The sequence below is a fragment of the Oncorhynchus mykiss genome, chromosome 13 (genome assembly GCF_013265735.2).
Source record: "Oncorhynchus mykiss isolate Arlee chromosome 13, USDA_OmykA_1.1, whole genome shotgun sequence".
Taxonomy (NCBI): domain Eukaryota; kingdom Metazoa; phylum Chordata; class Actinopteri; order Salmoniformes; family Salmonidae; genus Oncorhynchus; species Oncorhynchus mykiss.
This window is the reverse complement of record NC_048577.1, coordinates 67,786,922-67,807,874: the sequence shown is the minus strand read 5'-3', so window position 1 is coordinate 67,807,874 and position 20,953 is coordinate 67,786,922. Positions and strand designations below refer to the sequence as shown.

The 20,953-nt window shown below is 40.8% G+C and overlaps 2 protein-coding genes across 2 annotated transcripts in view; both read left to right on the top strand.

The window, feature by feature from the left end:
- The window catches only part of LOC110515254 (NACHT, LRR and PYD domains-containing protein 12), a 184,199-nt gene that overhangs the window by 61,834 nt on the left and 101,412 nt on the right, over window positions 1-20,953 (top strand). Inside the window, exons 10-11 of the mRNA XM_036942470.1 lie at window positions 1,043-1,216; window positions 4,489-4,662. Of these exons, the coding sequence (XP_036798365.1) occupies window positions 1,043-1,216; window positions 4,489-4,662 (348 nt within the window). The remainder of the gene's footprint in view (window positions 1-1,042; window positions 1,217-4,488; window positions 4,663-20,953) is intronic.
- On the top strand, window positions 5,358-5,994 carry LOC118938488 (stonustoxin subunit beta-like; the record flags this gene model as incomplete). Its single annotated transcript, XM_036942527.1, has 1 exon — window positions 5,358-5,994. A coding segment is annotated over one exon (558 nt), but the record flags the coding sequence as incomplete, so codon positions are not given.

Here is a 20,953-nt window from a genome sequence, read left to right as displayed (position 1 = left end):
GTTTTGTTGTAGCCTCTGTTATTGGTAATGGTGAGAGGTTAGCATGTTTTGTTGTAGCCTGTTATTGGTAATGGTGAGAGGTTAGCATGTTTTGTTGTAGTCTGTTATTGGTAATGGTGAGAGGTTAGCATGTTTTGTTGTAGTCTGTTATTGGTGATGGTGAGAGGTTAGTATGTTTTGTTGTATCCTCTGTTATTGGTAATGATGAGAGGTTAGCATGTTTTGTTGTAGCCTCTGTTATTGGTAATGGTGAGAGGTTAATATGTTTTGTTGTATCCTCTGTTATTGGTAATGGTGAGAGGTTAGCATGTTTTGTTGTAGTCTCTGTTATTGGTAATGGTGAGAGGTTAGCATGTTTTGTTGTAGCCTCTGTTATTGGTAATGGTGAGAGGTTAGCATGTTTTGTTGTAGCCTCTGTTATTGGTAATGGTGAGAGGTTAGCATGTTTTGTTGTAGCCTCTAACTCTCTCACTCATTATTATTCATGATTCATTCATGATCTTTCTCAATCATGGCAGTCACAGGCTTGGTGTCTCATTGTTCAAATAATATGGGACCAAAACAAACTGCAAATGCAACCAACGAGTTTACGACCAAATACTCAACTTTTGACTACTTTAATACACTATAAGGTAATTGGTCAGAATACTGATGACTTCTTGGGGAGACTGGAAACATAAAGGGCTTTCATTTATTTTATTATTTATTATTATATTTATTTACTTTATTTTTCTAAATGGTGAAACAGACTGATACTGCTTTTTAAACTGGTCTTGTCAGTCGACTATAATATTTGTACTTTTCATTTTTCTCTCTACTAGTAATATTATGATAATTTATAATGATAACTGGTCTGTACATTTTTCTCTCAACAAGCAATACTTTGATAATTTGTCATTTATAATAATGATACATTCATTTATGAATAGATATGGCAGGTTTCAGGACACTGATGTATCTGAAAATGTTGAAAAATATACTGCCACTATTTTAACCACCAAAGAATAGCAGTGTGATTTTAATATGATTTGACTCTTTGCAGGCTGTCAGGCTGTCTAGTCACAGAGGAAGGCTGTGCTTCTCTGGTCTCAGCACTGAGGTCAAACACCTCACACCTGAGAGAGCTGGACCTGAGTAACAATGACCTGAAGGATTCAGGAGTGAAGCTGCTCTCTGCTGGACTGGGGAATCCCCACTGTAAACTGGAGACTCTGAGGTCAGTATTATCAGATATGAAAGCACTTTATGTATGTAGTTCTCCCATTTGAAAAAGTCGTAATTAATATAATTTGCAGTTTGTCTCGGTTGTGTTTTATGTTTTTCCTAATAGAATCTGAATGGTGAATAATGTCCTGTCATTTTGGAGTCACTTCACTTGTATTGTCAGTAAGAATAGAATATGTTTCTGAACACTTCTACATTCATGTGGATGCTACTATGATGATGAATAATCAGGAATGAATCGATGATAATGATGAATGAGAAAGTTACAGAGGCACAAAGATCAGACCCCCTCTGTTATTGGTAATGATGAGAGGTTAGCATGTTTTGTTGTAGTCTCTGTTATTGGTAATGATGAGAGGTTAGTATGTTTTGTTGTATCCTCTGTTATTGGTAATGGTGAGAGGATAGTATGTTTTGTTGTAGCCTCTGTTATTGGTAATGGTGAGAGGTTAGCATGTTTTGTTGTAGCCTCTGTTATTGGTAATGGTGAGAGGTTAGCATGTTTTGTTGTAGCCTCTGTTATTGGTAATGGTGAGAGGTTAGCATGTTTTGTTGTAGCCTCTGTTATTGGTAATGGTGAGAGGTTAGCATGTTTTGTTGTAGCCTCTGTTATTGGTAATGGTGAGAGGTTAGCATGTTTTGTTGTATCCTCTGTTATTGGTAATGGTGAGAGGTTAGCATGTTTTGTTGTATCCTCTGTTATTGGTAATGGTGAGAGGTTAGTATGTTGTGTTGTAGTCTCTGTTATTGGTAATGGTGAGAGGTTAGCATGTTTTGTTGTAGCCTCTGTTATTGGTAATGGTGAGAGGTTAGTATGTTTTGTTGTAGCCTCTGTTATTGGTAATGGTGAGAGGTTAGTATGTTTTGTTGTAGCCTCTGTTATTGGTAATGGTGAGAGGTTAGCATGTTTTGTTATAGCCTCTGTTATTGGTAATGGTGAGAGGTTAACATGTTTTGTTGTAGCCTCTGTTATTGGTAATGGTGAGAGGTTAGCATGTTTTGTTGTATCCTCTGTTATTGGTAATGGTGAGAGGTTAGCATGTTTTGTTGTAGCCTCTGTTATTGGTAATGGTGAGAGGTTAGTATGTTGTGTTGTAGTCTCTGTTATTGGTAATGGTGAGAGGTTAGCATGTTTTGCTGTAGCCTCTGTTATTGGTAATGGTGAGAGGTTAGCATGTTTTGTTGTAGCCTCTGTTATTGGTAATGATGAGAGGTTAGCATGTTTTGTTGTAGCCTCTGTTATTGGTAATGGTGAGAGGTTAGCATGTTTTGTTGTAGCCTCTGTTATTGGTAATGGTGAGAGGTTAGCATGTTTTGTTGTATCCTCTGTTATTGGTAATGGTGAGAGGTTAGCATGTTTTGTTGTAGCCTCTGTTATTGGTAATGGTGAGAGGTTAGCATGTTTTGTTGTATCCTCTGTTATTGGTAATGGTGAGAGGTTAGCATGTTTTGTTGTAGCCTCTGTTATTGGTAATGGTGAGAGGTTAGCATGTTTTGTTGTAGCCTCTGTTATTGGTAATGGTGAGAGGTTAGCATGTTTTGTTGTAGTCTCAGTTATTGGTAATGGTGAGAGGTTAGCATGTTTTGTTGTAGTCTGTTATTGGTAATGGTGAGAGGTTAGCATGTTTTGTTGTATCCTCTGTTATTGGTAATGGTGAGAGGTTAGCATGTTTTGTTGTAGCCTCTGTTATTGGTAATGGTGAGAGGTTAGCATGTTTTGTTGTAGTCTCTGTTATTGGTAATGGTGAGAGGTTAGCATGTTTTGTTGTAGCCTCTGTTATTGGTAATGGTGAGAGGTTAGCATGTTTTGTTGTAGCCTCTGTTATTGGTAATGGTGAGAGGTTAGCATGTTTTGTTGTAGTCTCTGTTATTGGTAATGGTGAGAGGTTAGCATGTTTTGTTGTAGCCTCTGTTATTGGTAATGGTGAGAGGTTAGTATGTTTTGTTGTAGCCTCTGTAACTTTCTCACTCATTATTATTCATGATTCATTCATGATCTTTCTCAGTCAAGGCGTCACAGGCTTGATGTCTCATTGTGTTCGAGGAATATGGGACCAGATAAACTTTTGACTAATTTAATACACTTTAAGTGTCAGAATACTTATGACTTCTTCAAATGGGGAGACTAGATACATAAAATGCTTTAATTTTTCTAAACATTGAAACAGATATGTATTAAAATATCCTCAAATAAAAGGTGACATTATATACTGTCACCTCATATGAAACATTTGATCTGAAATCCAAAATGTTGGAGTATAGAGACACATTTAAAATGTTAGCTTCACTGTCTAAATAGATATGGTGTGGACTGTATACTCAATACAATCTAAATCTGATTCCTCACTGTCTAAATAGATATGGTGTGGACTGTATACTCAATACAATCTAAATCTGATTCCTCACTGTCTAAATAGATATGGTGTGGACTGTTTACTCAATACAATCTAAATCTGATACCTCACTGTCTAAATAGATATGGTGTGGACTGTATACTCAATACAATCTAAATCTGATACCTCACTGTCTAAATAGATATGGTGTGGACTGTATACTCAATACAATCTAAATCTGATACCTCACTGTCTAAATAGATATGGTGTGGACTGTATACTCAATACAATCTAAATCTGATACCTCACTGTCTAAATAGATATGGTGTGGACTGTATACACAATACAGTCTAAATCTGATACCTCACTGTCTAAATAGATATGGTGTGGACTGTATACTCAATACAATCTAAATCTGACTCCTCACTGTCTAAATAGATATGGTGTGGACTGTATACACAATACAGTCTAAATCTGATACCTCACTGTCTAAATAGATATGGTGTGGACTGTATACTCAATACAATCTAAATCTGATACCTCACTGTCTAAATAGATATGGTGTGGACTGTATACTCAATACAATCTAAATCTGATACCTCACTGTCTAAATAGATATGGTGTGGACTGTATACTCAATACAATCTAAATCTGATACCTCACTGTCTGTCTTCTGACTGATACTGCTTTTTAAACTGGTCTGGTCAGTCTACTATAATATTTGTACTATACATGTTTCTATCTGCAGGCAATACTTTGATCATTTGTCATTCATAATAATGATACATTAATTACTAAACACTATTTTATGAATAGATATGGCAGGTTTCAGGACACTGATATATCTGAAAATGTTGAAAAAAATATACTGCCACTATTTTCACCACCAAAGAATATCAGTGTGATTTTAATATGATTTGACTCTTTGCAGGCTGTCAGGCTGTCTAGTCACAGAGGAAGGCTGTGCTTCTCTGGTCTCAGCTCTGAGGTCAAACCCCTCACACCTGAGAGAGCTGGATCTGAGCTACAATCACCCAGGAGACTCAGGAGTCAGACTGCTCTCTGCTGGACTGGAGGATCCACACTGCAGACTGGAGAAACTCAAGTATGTAGAGGGTTTATGTCAATGTTCATATCAGACATGTTGGACTTATCAGGCTAGTTAAGACAAACATTCTGACCAACACTTGGACAAAGTTATATGCTGACTGTGTGTGTGTGTGTGTGTGTGTGTGTGTGTGTGTGTGTGTGTGTGTGTGTGTGTGTGTGTGTGTGTGTGTGTGTGTGTGTGTGTGTGTGTGTGTGTGTGTGTGTTCAGTGTGTGTGTGTGTGTGTGAGTTCAGGTGTATCCCTCAATGACTGTCTGTTCTTCTGCTTACCGCTACAGTGTGGAACATGGTAGAGAGTACACAATGAAACCTGGACTTATAAAATGTGAGTGTTGACTGCTGTGAAGAATATGACTAAGAATAAGTCTTAATTCAAGTTAAGTCAAAGTCAAAGACCAACATCATTACTGACTTGGTCATATTAAATATCAGCTGTAGTTCTACAGAAACAGAAATCAGGGACACCAAAGTTTACAAAGAGTTGCTTTGACAATGTGTGTGTGTGTGTGTGTGTGTGTGTGTGTGATTAATGTGAATAAGTGTGTTTTATATAACCATACAGTATAACATATGATCATTCAACAAGTCTCAAGTTACCTTAACTTCTCCTTTTGATACCTAGAAACATCTACATTAAATTAATTATTGAAAAGTGAGTTAACATTCTAATGTGAATGATGATGATTTCTAATATTGTGTCTGGTTTCATCCATCAGATGTCTGTGATCTCACACTGGACCCAAACACAGTAGACAGACTCCTCTCTCTGTCTGAGGAGAACAGAAAGGTGACATGTAGGAGAGAGAAGCAGCCGTATCCTGATCACCCAGAGAGATTTGAGGTCTGGGGACAGGTTCTGTGTAGAGAGGGTCTGACTGGGCGCTGTTACTGGGAGGTAGAGTGGAGTGGGAGAGGGGCTGATATAGGAGTGACATATAAAGGAATCAGCAGGAGAGGAGGGGGTGATGACTGTTGTCTTGGATTCAATGACAAGTCCTGGAGTCTGTTCTGCTCTGACAACAGTTACACTGCCTGTCACAATAGTAATCCCTCTACCATAGACGTCCCCTCCTCCAGCTCCCACAGAGTAGGAGTGTATCTGGACTGGCCAGCCGGCACTCTGTCCTTCTATAGAGCCTCCTCTGACACACTGACCCACCTGATCACATTCACCTCCACATTCACTGAGCCCCTCTATCCTGGGTTTAGGGTTTGGGGTGATGGTGCCTCAGTGTCTCTCTGTCAGTGATACACACACACACACACTGGGCAAACACACACACACACTGGACAATCACACACACACACTGGACAAAGACACACACACTGGACACACACACACACGCGCACACACACATACACTGGACACACACTGGACAAAGACACACACACACACACACACTGGACACACACACACACACACTGGACACACACACACACACGCGCACACACACATATATACACACACACACACATTGACACACACATTGGACACACACACACGCACACTGGACACACACACACTGGACACACAGACTGACACACACACACTAACTGGACACACATACACACACTGGACACACACTCACACACATACACACACTAGACACACACACACGCTAGACACACACACACTGGACACACACACACACACACACTGACACACACTGGACACACATATACACACTGGACACACACTCACACACATACACACACTAGACACACACACACTGGACACACACACACACTGGACATACACACATACACACACTAGACACACACACACACACGCTGGACACACACACACGCTAGACACACACACACACACTGGACACACACACATACACACACTGGACACACACACGTTGGACACACACACACACACGCACACACACTGGGGACACGCACACACACTGGACACACACGCACACACACTGGACACACACACACACGCTGGACACACACACAAACTGGACACACACACACACACACACACACACACACAAACTGGACACACACACACTCACGCTGGACACACACACACACACATTGACACACACACTGGACACACAAACAAACACTGGACACAGACACACACACACAAACACTGGACACACACACACTGGACACATACACACACACACACTGGACACACATACACACTCTGGACACACACACACACTCTGGACACACACACACACTCTGGACACACACACGCACACTGGACACACACACGCTGGACACACACACACGCTGGACACACACACACACACGCACGCTGGACACACACACACACACACACTGGACACACAGACGCTGGACCCACACACACACTGGTCACACACACACACACTGGACACACACACACACGCTGGACACACACACACACGCTGGACACACACACAAACTGGACACACACACAGGCACTGGACACACACACTCACGCTGGACACACACACACACGCTGGACACACACACACACACACACACACAAACTGGACACACACACACACGCTGGACACACACACAAACTGGACACACACACACACGCTGGACACACACACAAACTGGACACACACACACACACGCTGGACACACACACACTGGACAAACGAAAACACACACACACTGGACACACACATCTGCTGGACACACACACTGGATACACACACACACACACACACTGGACTCACACACACACACACACACACACACACACTGGACTCACAGACACACTCTGGACAAACAAACTTTATATAGTTGTTTATCCTTGACCCAGGACCTCTTACAACAACACTGTTAAAATACAATGTGATCATGTGTTGTCTTTTATGTTGAACAACTAATAATACAATTATATATAATTATATCTGGACATACGCTCCATAGTTGTATAATTATATCTGGACATACTCTCCATAGTTGTATAATTATATATAATTATATATGGACATACGCTCCATAGTTGTACAAGTATACAAGGATATATTGTACTTTTCATAATAAAACATACTTGAAACAAGAAAAGGCTGTTAATTGTGAAAACAGTTTGTTTATTGATTTAACGTTTCCTCTGTCAGGTTGATGTTAACCTGCGACTGGTTGAAACAAGAAAAGCCTGTTAATTGTGAAAACAGTTTGTTTATTGATTTAACGTTTCCTCTGTCAGGTTGATGTTAACCTGCGACTGGTTGAAACAAGAAAAGGCTGTTAATTGTGAAAACAGTTTGTTTATTGATTTAACGTTTCCTCTGTCAGGTTGATGTTAACCTGCGACTGGTTGAAACAAGAAAAGGCTGTTAATTGTGAAAACAGTTTGTTTATTGATTTAACGTTTCCTCTGTCAGGTTGATGTTAACCTGCGACTGGTTGAAACATGAAACAAATATGAAATGAAATACAAAACAATTAAATATGTGGAATAGAATTAAACAGATTGTACAATTAGTACAACAGAGTGTTGTAATGCAGGGTTACTATAGCAACAGAGTGTTGTAATGCAGGGTTACTATAGCAACAGAGTGTTGTGATGCAGGGTCACTATAGCAACAGAGTGTTGTAATGCAGGGTTACTATAGCAACAGAGTGTTGTGATGCAGGGTTACTATAGCAACGTAGTGTTGTGATGCAGGGTCACTATAGCAACAGAGTGTTGTGATGCAGGGTCACTATAGCAACAGAGTGTTGTGATGCAGGGTTACTATAGCAACAGAGTGTTGTGATGCAGGGTTACTATAGCAACAGAGTGTTGTGATGCAGGGTTACTATAGCAACGTAGTGTTGTGATGCAGGGTCACTATAGCAACAGAGTGTTGTGATGCAGGGTCACTATAGTAACAGAGTGTTGTAATGCAGGGTCACTATAGCAACAGAGTGTTGTGATGCAGGGTTACTATAGCAACATAGTGTTGTGATGCAGGGTCACTATAGTAACAGAGTGTTGTAATGCAGGGTCACTATAGCAACGTAGTGTTGTGATGCAGGGTCACTATAGCAACGTAGTGTTGTGATGCAGGGTCACTATAGCAACAGAGTGTTGTAATGCAGGGTTACTATAGCAACATAGTGTTGTGATGCAGGGTCACTATCGCAACAGAGTGTTGTGATGCAGGGTCACTATAGCAACGTAGTGTTGTGATGCAGGGTCACTATAGCAACGTAGTGTTGTGATGCAGGGTCACTATAGCAACAGAGTTCTCTCTGTTCTCTGCTCTCTCTGCTCTTTCTCTGCTCTCTCACTCTCTGTTCTCTGCTCTCTCTGCTCTTTCTCTGCTCTCTCACTCTCTGTTCTCTGCACTCTGCTCTCTCTCTCTCCACTCACTCACTGCTCTCTCACTCTCTCTTTGCTTTCTCAGCCTGCTCTCTGCTCGCTCTCTCTCTGCTCCCTCTCTCTCTTCTCTCTGCTCTCTGCTCTCTCTCTGCCTCTACTCTCTCTCTGCTCTCTTTTCTCTGTTCTCTGATCTCTCTCTCTCTGCCCTCTCTGCTCTCTCTTCTCTCTGTTCTCTGCTCTCTCACTTCCTCTGATCTCTCTGCTCTCTCTCTCTGCTCTCTCTTCTCTCTGTTCTCTGCTCTCTCACTTCCTCTGATCTCTCTGCTCTCTCTCTGCTCTCTCTGCCTTCTGCTCTCCCTGATTTGTCTCTCTGCTCTCAGCTCTCTCTGCCCTCTCTCTCTGCTCTCTCTGCTCTCTCTCTCTCTGCCATCTCTGTTCTCTCTCTGCCCTCTCCCTCTGCTCTCTCTCCCTCTGCTCTCTCTCCCTCTCTGCTATCTCTGCTCTCTGCTCTCTCTGCTCTGCTCTCTCTTTTCTCTGCTCTCTCACTCTCTGCTCTCTCTGCCCTCTCTTCTCTGCTCTCTTTCTGCTCACTCTCTGCTCACTCTCTTCTCTCTGTCTGCTCTCTGCTTTCTTTCTGCTCTCTGTGCTCTCTCTTTTCTCTGCTCTCTCTGCTCTCTCTCTGCTCTCTCACTCTCTGGTCTTTCTCTCTACCCTCTCTGCTCTCTCTCTTTGCTCTCTGCTCTCTCACTCTTTGCTTTCTCAGCCTGCTCTCTGCTCACTCTCTGTCTCTGCACCCTCGCCCTCTGCTCTTTGTTCTATTCTCTCTGTTCTCTGCTCTATGTTCTGTCTCTCTCTCTTTCTCCCTCTGCTCTCTCTCTGCGCTCTCTCTCTGTTCTCTGCTCTCTCTGTTCTGCTGCTCTCTCTCTGCTCTCTCGTCTCTCTGTTTTCTGCTCTCTCTCTGCCTCTGCTCTCTCTGTTCTCTGCTCTCTCTCTCCCTCTGCTCTCTCTGCTCTCTCTGTTCTCTGCTCTCTCACTCCCTCTGCTCTCTCTCTGTTCCCTGCTCTCTCTCTCTCTCTTTCTCCCTTTGCTCTCTCTGCTCCCTGCTATCTCTATTCTCTCTGTTCTCTGCTCTCTCTCTCCATCTGCTCCCTCTGCTCTCTCTACTCTCTGCTCTGCTGCTCTCTATTTTATCTGCTCTCTGCTCTTCCTCTCTGCTCTCTCTCTCTTTCTCTGCCCTCTCCCTACCCTCTGCTCTCTCTCTCTTCTCACTATCTCTGCTCTCTCTGCTCTCCGCTCTCTCTCTGCTCTCTCAGCCTGCTCTCTGCTCGCTCTCTCTCTGCTCTCTCAGCCTGCTCTCTGCTTGCTCTCTCTGCTATCTCTCTCCCTCTGCTCTCTCTCTCGCTGCTCTCTCTCTGTTCTCTCCTCTCTCACACTGCTCTCTGCTCTCTCTCTCTCTCCTCTCTGCTCTCTATCTCTCTGCTCTCTCTCTCTCTCCCTCTGCTCTCTCTCTCTCTGCTCTCTCTCTTTCTTTTCTCTCTCCCTATCTGGTCTCTTCTCTCTCCCTCTGCTCTCTTCTCTCTCACTCTGCCCTCTCTATTTGCTCTCTTTGCTCTCTCACTTTTCTCTGCTCTCTCTGCTCTCTCTTCTCTCTGTTCTCTGCTCTCTCTGTTCTCTGCTCTCTCTCCCTCTGCTCTCTCTGTTCTCTGCTCTCTCTCTTCTCTCTGTTCTTTCTGCTCTCTCTCTTCTCTCTCTGTTCTCTGCTCTCTCTCTTCTCTCTGTTCTCTGCTCTCTCTCTTCTCTCTGTTCTTTCTGCTCTCTCTCTCTTCTCTCTCTATTCTCTGCTCTCTCTCTGCTCCCTCTCTCTCTCCCACACGCTGCTCTCTCTCTCTGCTCCCTCTCTCTCTCCCACACGCTGCTCTCTCTCTCTGCTCCCTCTCCCACACTCTGCTCTCTCTCTCTCTCCCACACACTCTGCTCTCTCTCTCCCACACTCTCTGCTCTCTCTCTCTCTCCCACACACTCTGCTCTCTCTCTCCTCTCTCTCCCACATTCTCTGCTCTCTCTATCTCTCACTTTCTCTATCTTAACAGTGGTGCAGTTTGGACAATCACCACTTGATGGCAGTGTTAAACCAGAAGTGATGAAAACAACATCACTGCATCGAGAGAGAGAGAGAGAGAGAGAGAGTCTAATATACTGATATACAGCAACATTCAGAAAGTATTCAGACCCCTTGACTTTTTACACATTGTGTCACGTTACAGCCTTATTCTAAAATTGATTAAATGTGTTTTTCCCCTCATCAATCTACACACAATAACACAGAATTACAAAGCAAAAACTGTTTATTTTATGTGTGAACATTTTTTATTTAAAAAAACTTAGATATCACATTTAAATAAGTATTCAGACCCTTTACTCAGTACTTTGTTGAAGCACCTTTGGCAATGATTACAGCCTTGAGTCTTCTTGGGTATGATGCTACAAGCTTGGCACACCTGTATTTAGGGAGTTTCTCCCATTCTTCTCTGCAGATCCTCGCAAGCTCTGTCAGGTTGGATTGGGAGCGTCGCTGCACAGCTATTTTCAGTTCTCTCCAGAGATGTTTGATCGGGTTCAAGTCTGGGCTGTGGATTGGCCACTCAAAGGCATTCAGAGACTTGTCCAGAAGCCACTCCTGCGTTTTCTTGGCTGTGTGCTTAGGGCGTAGTCCTGTTGGAAGGTCAACCTTAATCACAAGTCTGAAGTCCTGAGCGCTCTGGAGCAGGTTTTCATCAAGGATCTCTCTGTACTTTGCTCTGTTCATCTTACCCGTAATCCCGATTAGTCTCCCAGTCCCTGCAGCTGAAAAACATCCTCACAGCATGATGCTGCCACCACCATACTTCATCGTAGGGATGGTGCCAGGTTACCTCCAGATGTGATGCTTAGTGTTACGGATACAGGTATCCTGTGAAAAACATCCTCACAGCATGATGCTGCCACCACCATGCTTCATCGTAGGGATGGTGCCAGGTTACCTCCAGATGTGATGCTTAGTGTTACGGATACAGGTATCCTGTGAAAAACATCCTCACAGCATGATGCTGTCACCACCATGCTTCATCGTAGGGATGGTGCCAGGTTACCTCCAGATGTGATGCTTACCATTCAGTTTGCTTAGCAAACCAGTTAAATCTTGGTTTCAAAAGACCAGAGAATCTTGTTTCTCATGGTCTGAGAGTCCTTTAGGTGCCTTTTGGAAAACTCCAAGCGGACTGTCATGTGCCTTTGACGGAGGACTGGCTTCCATCTGGCCACTCTACCATAAAGGCCTGATTGGTGGAGTGCTGCAGAGATGGTTGTCCTTCTGGAAGGTTCTCCAATCTCCCATCGGGTTCTTGGTCACCTCCCTGGCCAAGGCCCTTCTCCACTAAGTGTTCAGTTTCACAGGGCGGCCAGCTTCAGGAAGAGTCTTGGAGGTTCCTAACGACTTCCGTTTCAGAATGATGGAGGCCACTGTGTTCTTGGGGACCTTCAATGCTGCATAATTATTTTGGTACCCTTTCCCAGATCTGTGCCTCACTACAATCCTGACTGGGAGCTCTAATACACACACTGTAGGCCAATGTACTTCCATATACACCCCCCATCTACTACTGCCACTATATATATATATATATATATATATATATATATATATAGACCACCTGATAGAACCCAGGTCTCATCTCTCTATCAGTACTAGCCACTACTACTGCTACTATATATATACAGTGCCTTGTGAAAGTATTCGGCCCCCTTGAACTTTGCGACCTTTTGCCACATTTCAGGCTTCAAACATAAAGATATAAAAGTGTATTTTTTTGTGAAGAATCAACAACAAGTGGGACACAATCATGAAGTGGAACGACATTTATTGGATATTTCAAACTTTTTTAACAAATCAAAAAATGAAAAATTGGGCGCGCAAAATTATTCAGCCCCTTCATTACCATTCCATCACCATTCCATTACCATTCCATCACCATTCCATCACCATTCCATTACCATTCCATCACCATTCCATCGCCATTCCATCACCATTCCATTACCATTCCATCACCATTCCATTACCATTCCATCACCATTCCATCACCATTCCATCACCATTCCATTACCATTCCATCACCATTCCATTGCCATCCACTTCCACAGTTCTTTACTAAAAACATATTTATTTGTTACATTGGACTGTGTAAAACCTAGCAGTACTACTGATTTCACTGAGAGTGAGGCAGATATATATTATTACTGTGTAAAACCTAGCAGTACTACTGATTTCACTGAGAGTGAGGCAGATATATATTATTACTGTATAAAACCTAGCAGTACTACTGATTTCTCTGAGAGTGAGGCAGATATATATTATTACTGTGTAAACCCTAGCAGTACTACTGATTTCTCTGAGAGTGAGGCAGATATATATTATTACTGTGTAAAACCTAGCAGTACTACTGATTTCTCTGAGAATGAGACAGATATATATTATTACTGTGTAAAACCTAGCAGTACTACTGATTTCTCTGAGAGTGAGGCAGATATATATTATTACTGTGTAAAACCTAGCAGTACTACTGATTTCTCTGAGAATGAGACAGATATATATTATTACTGTGTAAAACCTAGCAGTACTACTGATTTCTCTGAGAGTGAGGCAGATATATATTATTACTGTGTAAAACCTAGCAGTACTACTGATTTCACTGAGAGTGAGGCAGATATATATTATTACTGTGTAAAACCTAGCAGTACTACTGATTTCTCTGAGAGTGAGGCAGATATATATTATTACTGTGTATAACCTAGCAGTACTACTGATTTCTCTGAGAATGAGACAGATGTATATTATTACTGTGTAAAACCTAGCAGTACTACTGATTTCTCTGAGAGTGAGGCAGATATATATTATTACTGTGTAAAACCTAGCAGTACTACTGATTTCTCTGAGAGTGAGTCAGATATATATTATTACTGTGTAAAACCTAGCAGTACTACTGATTTCACTGAGAGTGAGGCAGATATATATTATTACTGTGTAAAACCTAGCAGTACTACTGATTTCTCTGAGAGTGAGGTAGATATATATTATTACTGTGTAAAACCTAGCAGTACTACTGATTTCTCTGAGAGTGAGGCAGATATATATTATTACTGTGTAAAACCTAGCAGTACTACTGATTTCTCTGAGAGTGAGTCAGATATATATTATTACTATGTAAAACCTAGCAGTACTACTGATTTCTCTGAGAGTGAGACAGATATATATTATTACTGTGTAAAACCTAGCAGTACTACTGATTTCACTGAGAGTGAGGCAGATATATATTATTACTGTGTAAAACCTAGCAGTACTAATGATTTCACTGAGAATGAGACAGATATATATTATTACTGTGTAAAACCTAGCAGTTCTACTGATTTCACTGAGAGTAAGGCAGATATATATTATTACTGTGTAAAATTATTACTGTAATTTAATGATGCCAATGTGTTTTCATTAATTGAATTAATCTATTTTATAAGAATTTGTAAGATTCTTGTTTGCATAAAATAGACGAAGACCAGTCTTTTCAATAATAGGTAACAGAATTTATTCTCGGAGCGCGCTGCCACTTCACCACGAGCAACAGTTTATATACAAAACATGACGTCATTTCATTGTTTTAACAGAATCCCCTCCTCTCGACAGGGACAAAGTGAGGTGAAAAGTTCATTCTAACTTACTAACACACTCCCAGGTAACTTTTGACCCCTCAACATTATCGATCACCACTGAGCTGACAGTTCTAATTAACAGAAAACTTAGGAATGAACTCACTGTCTTATCTAAAAACCCCAGAGCTCAGTTCCGTAGGTTCAACCATAGGTTAACTACCTTATGTGTTTACACAGTCCACAACCCATTAGTTTCTTCCTAGTTGGAATGGTGTTCATTACCTTTAATTACTCCTTGTCCGTGTCTCACAATCCCACCTTATGAACTCATATTGTTAATCAGATATAATAAAACAGAGTATAAGTTTACTTACTTACAGTTCTATTTTAAATGGGTATATTGTTTATTCATTTATTCATAATAATTCTAACAATCCATCCTAAAAATGAATAAACAATTCATTCCATCATTAAATAGGTGCTGGGGGACAGGACGGTGATCTTGTACGAATAGGATATTAACTAGGCGTGGGGAGACAGGAAGGGAATTCTATGCGGACAAGATAACTTGAATGGTAAATTGAATTGTGGGAGTATTGACCATCGTTCCGATTCAACAAATAGTACTGAAATAAAGTCCAAATGAGGAGGAGGAGAGGGAAACCAAAATCTAGAGGAATGGGATAAAAGCCAAATCTATAGACAAGAGGTTCTAGGCGAGAAAATAGTGGCGTGAGATTAACAATATTATTGTCTTTAAAAGCTCTCTGACACAACCGGCAAATAAGATGTTAACTAGGGATTTACGACCCCTGGGCTTATAGTTGTATAGGTAAGACCTAATATCCGATTCAACAGTCAAAGCTATTGACAATGTTTCCACAAAGGAGAAAACGAAGGAGAGAATACACACCATCCCTTTTGAGAACGACCCCTCCCACGTTCAGCTGGAACGCAAAAATATTCTTAGAAATATTTAACCTCCACACATTAACAAGTCCAATAGCTCAAATGAAAGATAAACACCTTGTTCATCTACCCAGCATGTCAGGTTTTTATAAATGTTTTACGGCGAAAACACACCACATATTTATATTAGACCACCACCGAAACCAAGACAAGAGGCAGCCATTTTGTCCCAGAAAATATAAAATTATAAAAGCAGGATTAAAAAATAAATCATTCACTAACCTTTTGAAAATCTTCATCAGATGACAGTAATAGGACATGTTACACACTAAAAAAATTTTTTTTCAATAATATGCCATTTATATCCATAAATGTCCATTTACATTGAATTCATGTTCAGAAAATACTGAAAAATGTCAGCAGAAAATATAGATAGCGCCGCAAGATAACGTAAATAGACATCATAAACTTTGACTAAATATACATGTTCTACATATAGTTAGAAAGATACACTGCTTCTTTATGCAATCGCTTTGTTACATTTCTTTTTAACGTTACAGAAATCGCTCACTATTCAATATTCTGAGACGGCGCTCAGACATAAGCAATATTTCTCCGCTATGTTGGAGTCAACAGAAACACACAATTTCAGCATAAATATTCCCTTACCTTTGATGGTCTTCGTTTAGAATGTACTGGAAGGGTTCATACTTACCCAAAACATTGTTTGGTTTCAAGTCTTGTGTCTTTGTATTAGCATCTGCTAACAATATCAGCTGAAATGCTCCCAAAATGTCCTCTGGTCCCGAAAAGTTGCGCATCAAAACTTCAAAATTACATATTATATGTCGACTAAACAGGTCAAACTAAGTGCAGAATCAAGCTTTAGGATGTTCTAAACGTACAAAACAATTTTCAATTAAACCGGTCATTGTTAGTTCTCCTCCGGAGTGCTGGAACAAAGGAATGGATGGGACCAATTCACGCACTCAATTCACTCCCATAGGGCCAAAACTCGCGGGATTTGAACGATTAAACGCTCTACAGAATGAGGACATCTAGTGGAAGACATAGAAAGTGTCCCCAGATCCATAGCTGGTTGGGAAGGGTGGGGGCGATCACGTCAAAGTTGCCCCAACTTTCATGATCCCAAAACTAGTTTGGAAGAATGCCTGCCCTGTGAGTTCTGCTATACTTACAGACATAATTCCAACGGTTTTAGAAGCTTTAGAGTGTTTTCTATCCAATAATAATTATTATATGCATATATTAGCAATTTTGGACAGATTTCTTTTCAGTTTACTATGGGCACGCAATTCCTCCAAAGGGGGCAGTAGTCAGCCCTATCTCTAACAGGTTTTTAACACCAGAGACAACATGATTAATGTTTCCACTGTCCATACCTGCCTACTCCTTTAACACCAGAGACAACATGATTAATGTTTCCACTGTCCATACCTGCCTACTCCTTTAACACCAGAGACAACATGATTAATGTTTCCACTGTCCATACCTGCCTACTCCTTTAACACCAGAGACAACATGATTGTTTCCACTGTCCATACCTGCCTACTCCTTTAACACCAGAGACAACATGATTAATGTTTCCACTGTCCATACCTGCCTACTCCTTTAACACCAGAGACAACATGATTAATGTTTCCACTGTCCATACCTGCCTACTCCTTTAACACCAGAGACAACCTGATTAATGTTTCCACTGTCCATACCTGCCTACTCCTTTAACACCAGAGACAACATGATTAATGTTTCCACTGTCCATACCTGCCTACTCCTTTAACACCAGAGACAACATGATTAATGTTTCCACTGTCCATACCTGCCTACTCCTTTAACACCAGAGACAACATGATTAATGTTTCCACTGTCCATACCTGCCTACTCCTTTAACACCAGAGACAACATGATTAATGTTTGCACTGTCCATACCTGCCTACTCCTTTAACACCAGAGACAACATGATTAATGTTTCCACTGTCCATACCTGCCTACTCCTTTAACACCAGAGACAACATGATTAATGTTCCCACTGTCCATACCTGCCTACTCCTTTAACACCAGAGACAACATGATTAATGTTTCCACTGTCCATACCTGCCTACTCCTTCAACACCAGAGACAACATGATTAATCTGGAATATTAAAAGGGCCAGGATAAACCAAGCTAGTTTACAGACAAAGACTTAGAAGGGAGGATTAAAGCTCCCTAACATGTAATTATATCAAGAAGACTTTATAACTGCCCTGATAGGCTCTTTATTGACAACTCTAATAGGACAATTATATCAAGAAGACTTTATAACTGCCCTGATAGGCTCTTTATTGACAACTCTAATAGGACAATTATATCAAGAAGACTTTATAACTGCCCTGATAGGCTCTTTATTGACAACTCTAATAGGACAATTATATCAGGAAGACTTTATAACTGCCCTGATAGGCTCTTTACCTACAACTCTAACAGGACAATTATATCAAGAAGACATTATAACTGTCCTGATAGGCTCTTTACCTACAACTCTAACAGGACAATTATATCAAGAAGACTTTATAACTGCCCTGATAGGCTCTTTATTGACAACTCTAACAGGACAATTATATAAAGAAGACTTTATAACTGTCCTGATAGGCTCTTTATTGACAACTCTAACAGGACAATTATATCAGGAAGACATTATAACTGTCCTGATAGGCTCTTTACCTACAACTCTAACAGGACAATTATATCAGGAAGACTTTATAACTGCCCTGATAGGCTCTTTATTGACAACTCTAACAGGACAATTATATAAAGAAGACTTTATAACTGTAATGATAGGCTCTTTATTGACAACTCTAACAGGACAATTATATCAAGAAGACTTTATAACTGTCCTGATAGGCTCTTTACCTACAACTCTAATAGGACAATTATATCAAGAAGACTTTATAACTGCCCTGATAGGCTCTTTACCTACAACTCTAACAGGACAATTATATCAAGAAGACTTTATAACTGCCCTGATAGGCTCTTTATTGACAACTCTAACAGGACAATTATGTCAAGAAGACTTTATAACTGCCCTGATAGGCTCTTTACTGACAACTCTAACAGGACAATTATATCAAGAAGACTTTATAACTGCCCTGATAGGCTCTTTATTGACAACTCTAACAGGACAATTATATCAAGAAGACTTTATAACTGCCCTGATAGGCTCTTTACTGACAACTCTAACAGGACAATTATATCAAGAAGACTTTATAACTGTCCTGATAGGCTCTTACCTACAACTCTAATAGGACAATTATATCAAGAAGACGTTATAACTGCCCTGATAGGCTCTTTACTGACAACTCTAACAGGACAATTATATCAAGAAGATTTTATAACTGTCCTGATAGCCTCTTTACCTACAACTCTAACAGGACAATTATATCAAGAAGACATTATAACTGTCCTGATAGGCTCTTTACCTACAACTCTAATAGGACAATTATATCAAGAAGACATTATAACTGTCCTGATAGGCTCTTTATTGACAACTCTAACAGGACAATTATATCAAGAAGACTTTATAACTGCCCTGATAGGCTCTTTACCTACAACTCTAACAGGACAGTTATATCAAGAAGACTTTATACCTGTCCTGATAGGATCTTTTCAACTTAGATGAGAATTGCCCTCATGATGAATATGAGACTGGGACTGATCCCATTGAAGATGACATGAGACTGGGACTGATCCCATTGAAGATGACATGAGACTGGGACTGATCCCATTGAAGATGACATGAGACTGGGACTGATCCCATTGAAGATGACATGAGACTGGGACTGATCCCATTGAAGATGACATGAGACTGGGACTGATCCCATTGAAGATGACATGAGCGATGTAGAGAGTCTGCCAGAGGCTGAATATGTTCAAGACACAGAGATCAACACTGAGCAGCTAATTGAACGTCTCTAAAACAATATCTGTCTTGTTATTTAGTAAACCAGGAAAGAACACTGCATCCCAGCTACGGTACAGAATAACATTGTTGAGGACCTCAGAACCATGTTGATGCATTATGACCCACTACAGTCCCCTCAGGTTTCATCCGACAAATAAACTAATACATGTGGTTGAACAGGACGATCTCAGGGACTTGCTTAACAACTCTGCAGTATTTGAGGAATGCATTAGATGCATAATCTCTGAGTGGATGCTGGAGCATTACTGTGTGAAAGAAGTGGGCGTTGTCAGGACAACTGAAGTACCACTGAGCAACAAAGAAGGTTATAAAACAAGGTGATTTCAATACAGCTACATTTCCCCCAGGCTACATGAATATAAAGAGTCATGAGACAAAACAATCATAATGAATCAGATTACATGGAGAGGGGGACCTGATCCTAGATCATAATGAATCAGATTACATGGAGAGAAGGACCTGATCCTAGATCATAATGAATCAGATTACATTTCCCCCAGGCTACATGAATATAAAGAGACATGAGACAAAACAATCATAATGAATCAGATTACATGGAGAGGAGGACCTGATCCTAGATCATAATGAATCAGATTACATAGAGAGGGGGACCTGATCCTAGATCATAATGAATCAGATTACATGGACAGGGGGACCTGATCCTAGATCATAATGAATCAGATTACATGGAGAGGAGGGACCTGATCCTAGATCATAATGAATCAGATTACATGGAGAGAAGGGACCTGATCCCAGATCATAATGAATCAGATTACATGGAGAGGAGGGACCTGATCCTAGATCATAATGAATCAGATTACATGGAGAGAAGGGACCTGATCCTAGATCATAATGAATCAGATTACATGGAGAGGAGGACCTGGTCCTAGATCATAATGAATCAGATTACATGGAGAGGAGGACCTGATCCTAGATCATAATGAATCAGATTACATAGAGAGGGGGACCTGATCCTAGATCATAATGAATCAGATTACATGGACAGGGGGACCTGATCCTAGATCATAATGAATCAGATTACATGGAGAGGAGGGACCTGATCCTAGATCATAATGAATCAGATTACATGGAGAGAAGGGACCTGATCCTAGATCATAATGAATCAGATTACATGGAGAGGAGGGACCTGATCCTAGATCATAATGAATCAGATTACATGGAGAGAAGGGACCTGATCCTAGATCATAATGAATCAGATTACATGGAGAGGAGGGGCCTGATCCTAGATCATAATGAATCAGATTACATGGAGAGGGGGGACATGATCCTAGATCATAATGAATCAGATTACATGGAGAGGAGGGACCTGATCCTAGATCATAATGAATCAGATTACATGGAGAGGAGGACCTGATCCTAGATCATAATGAATCAGATTACATGGAGAGGGGGACCTGATCCTAGATCATAATGAATCAGATTACATGGAGA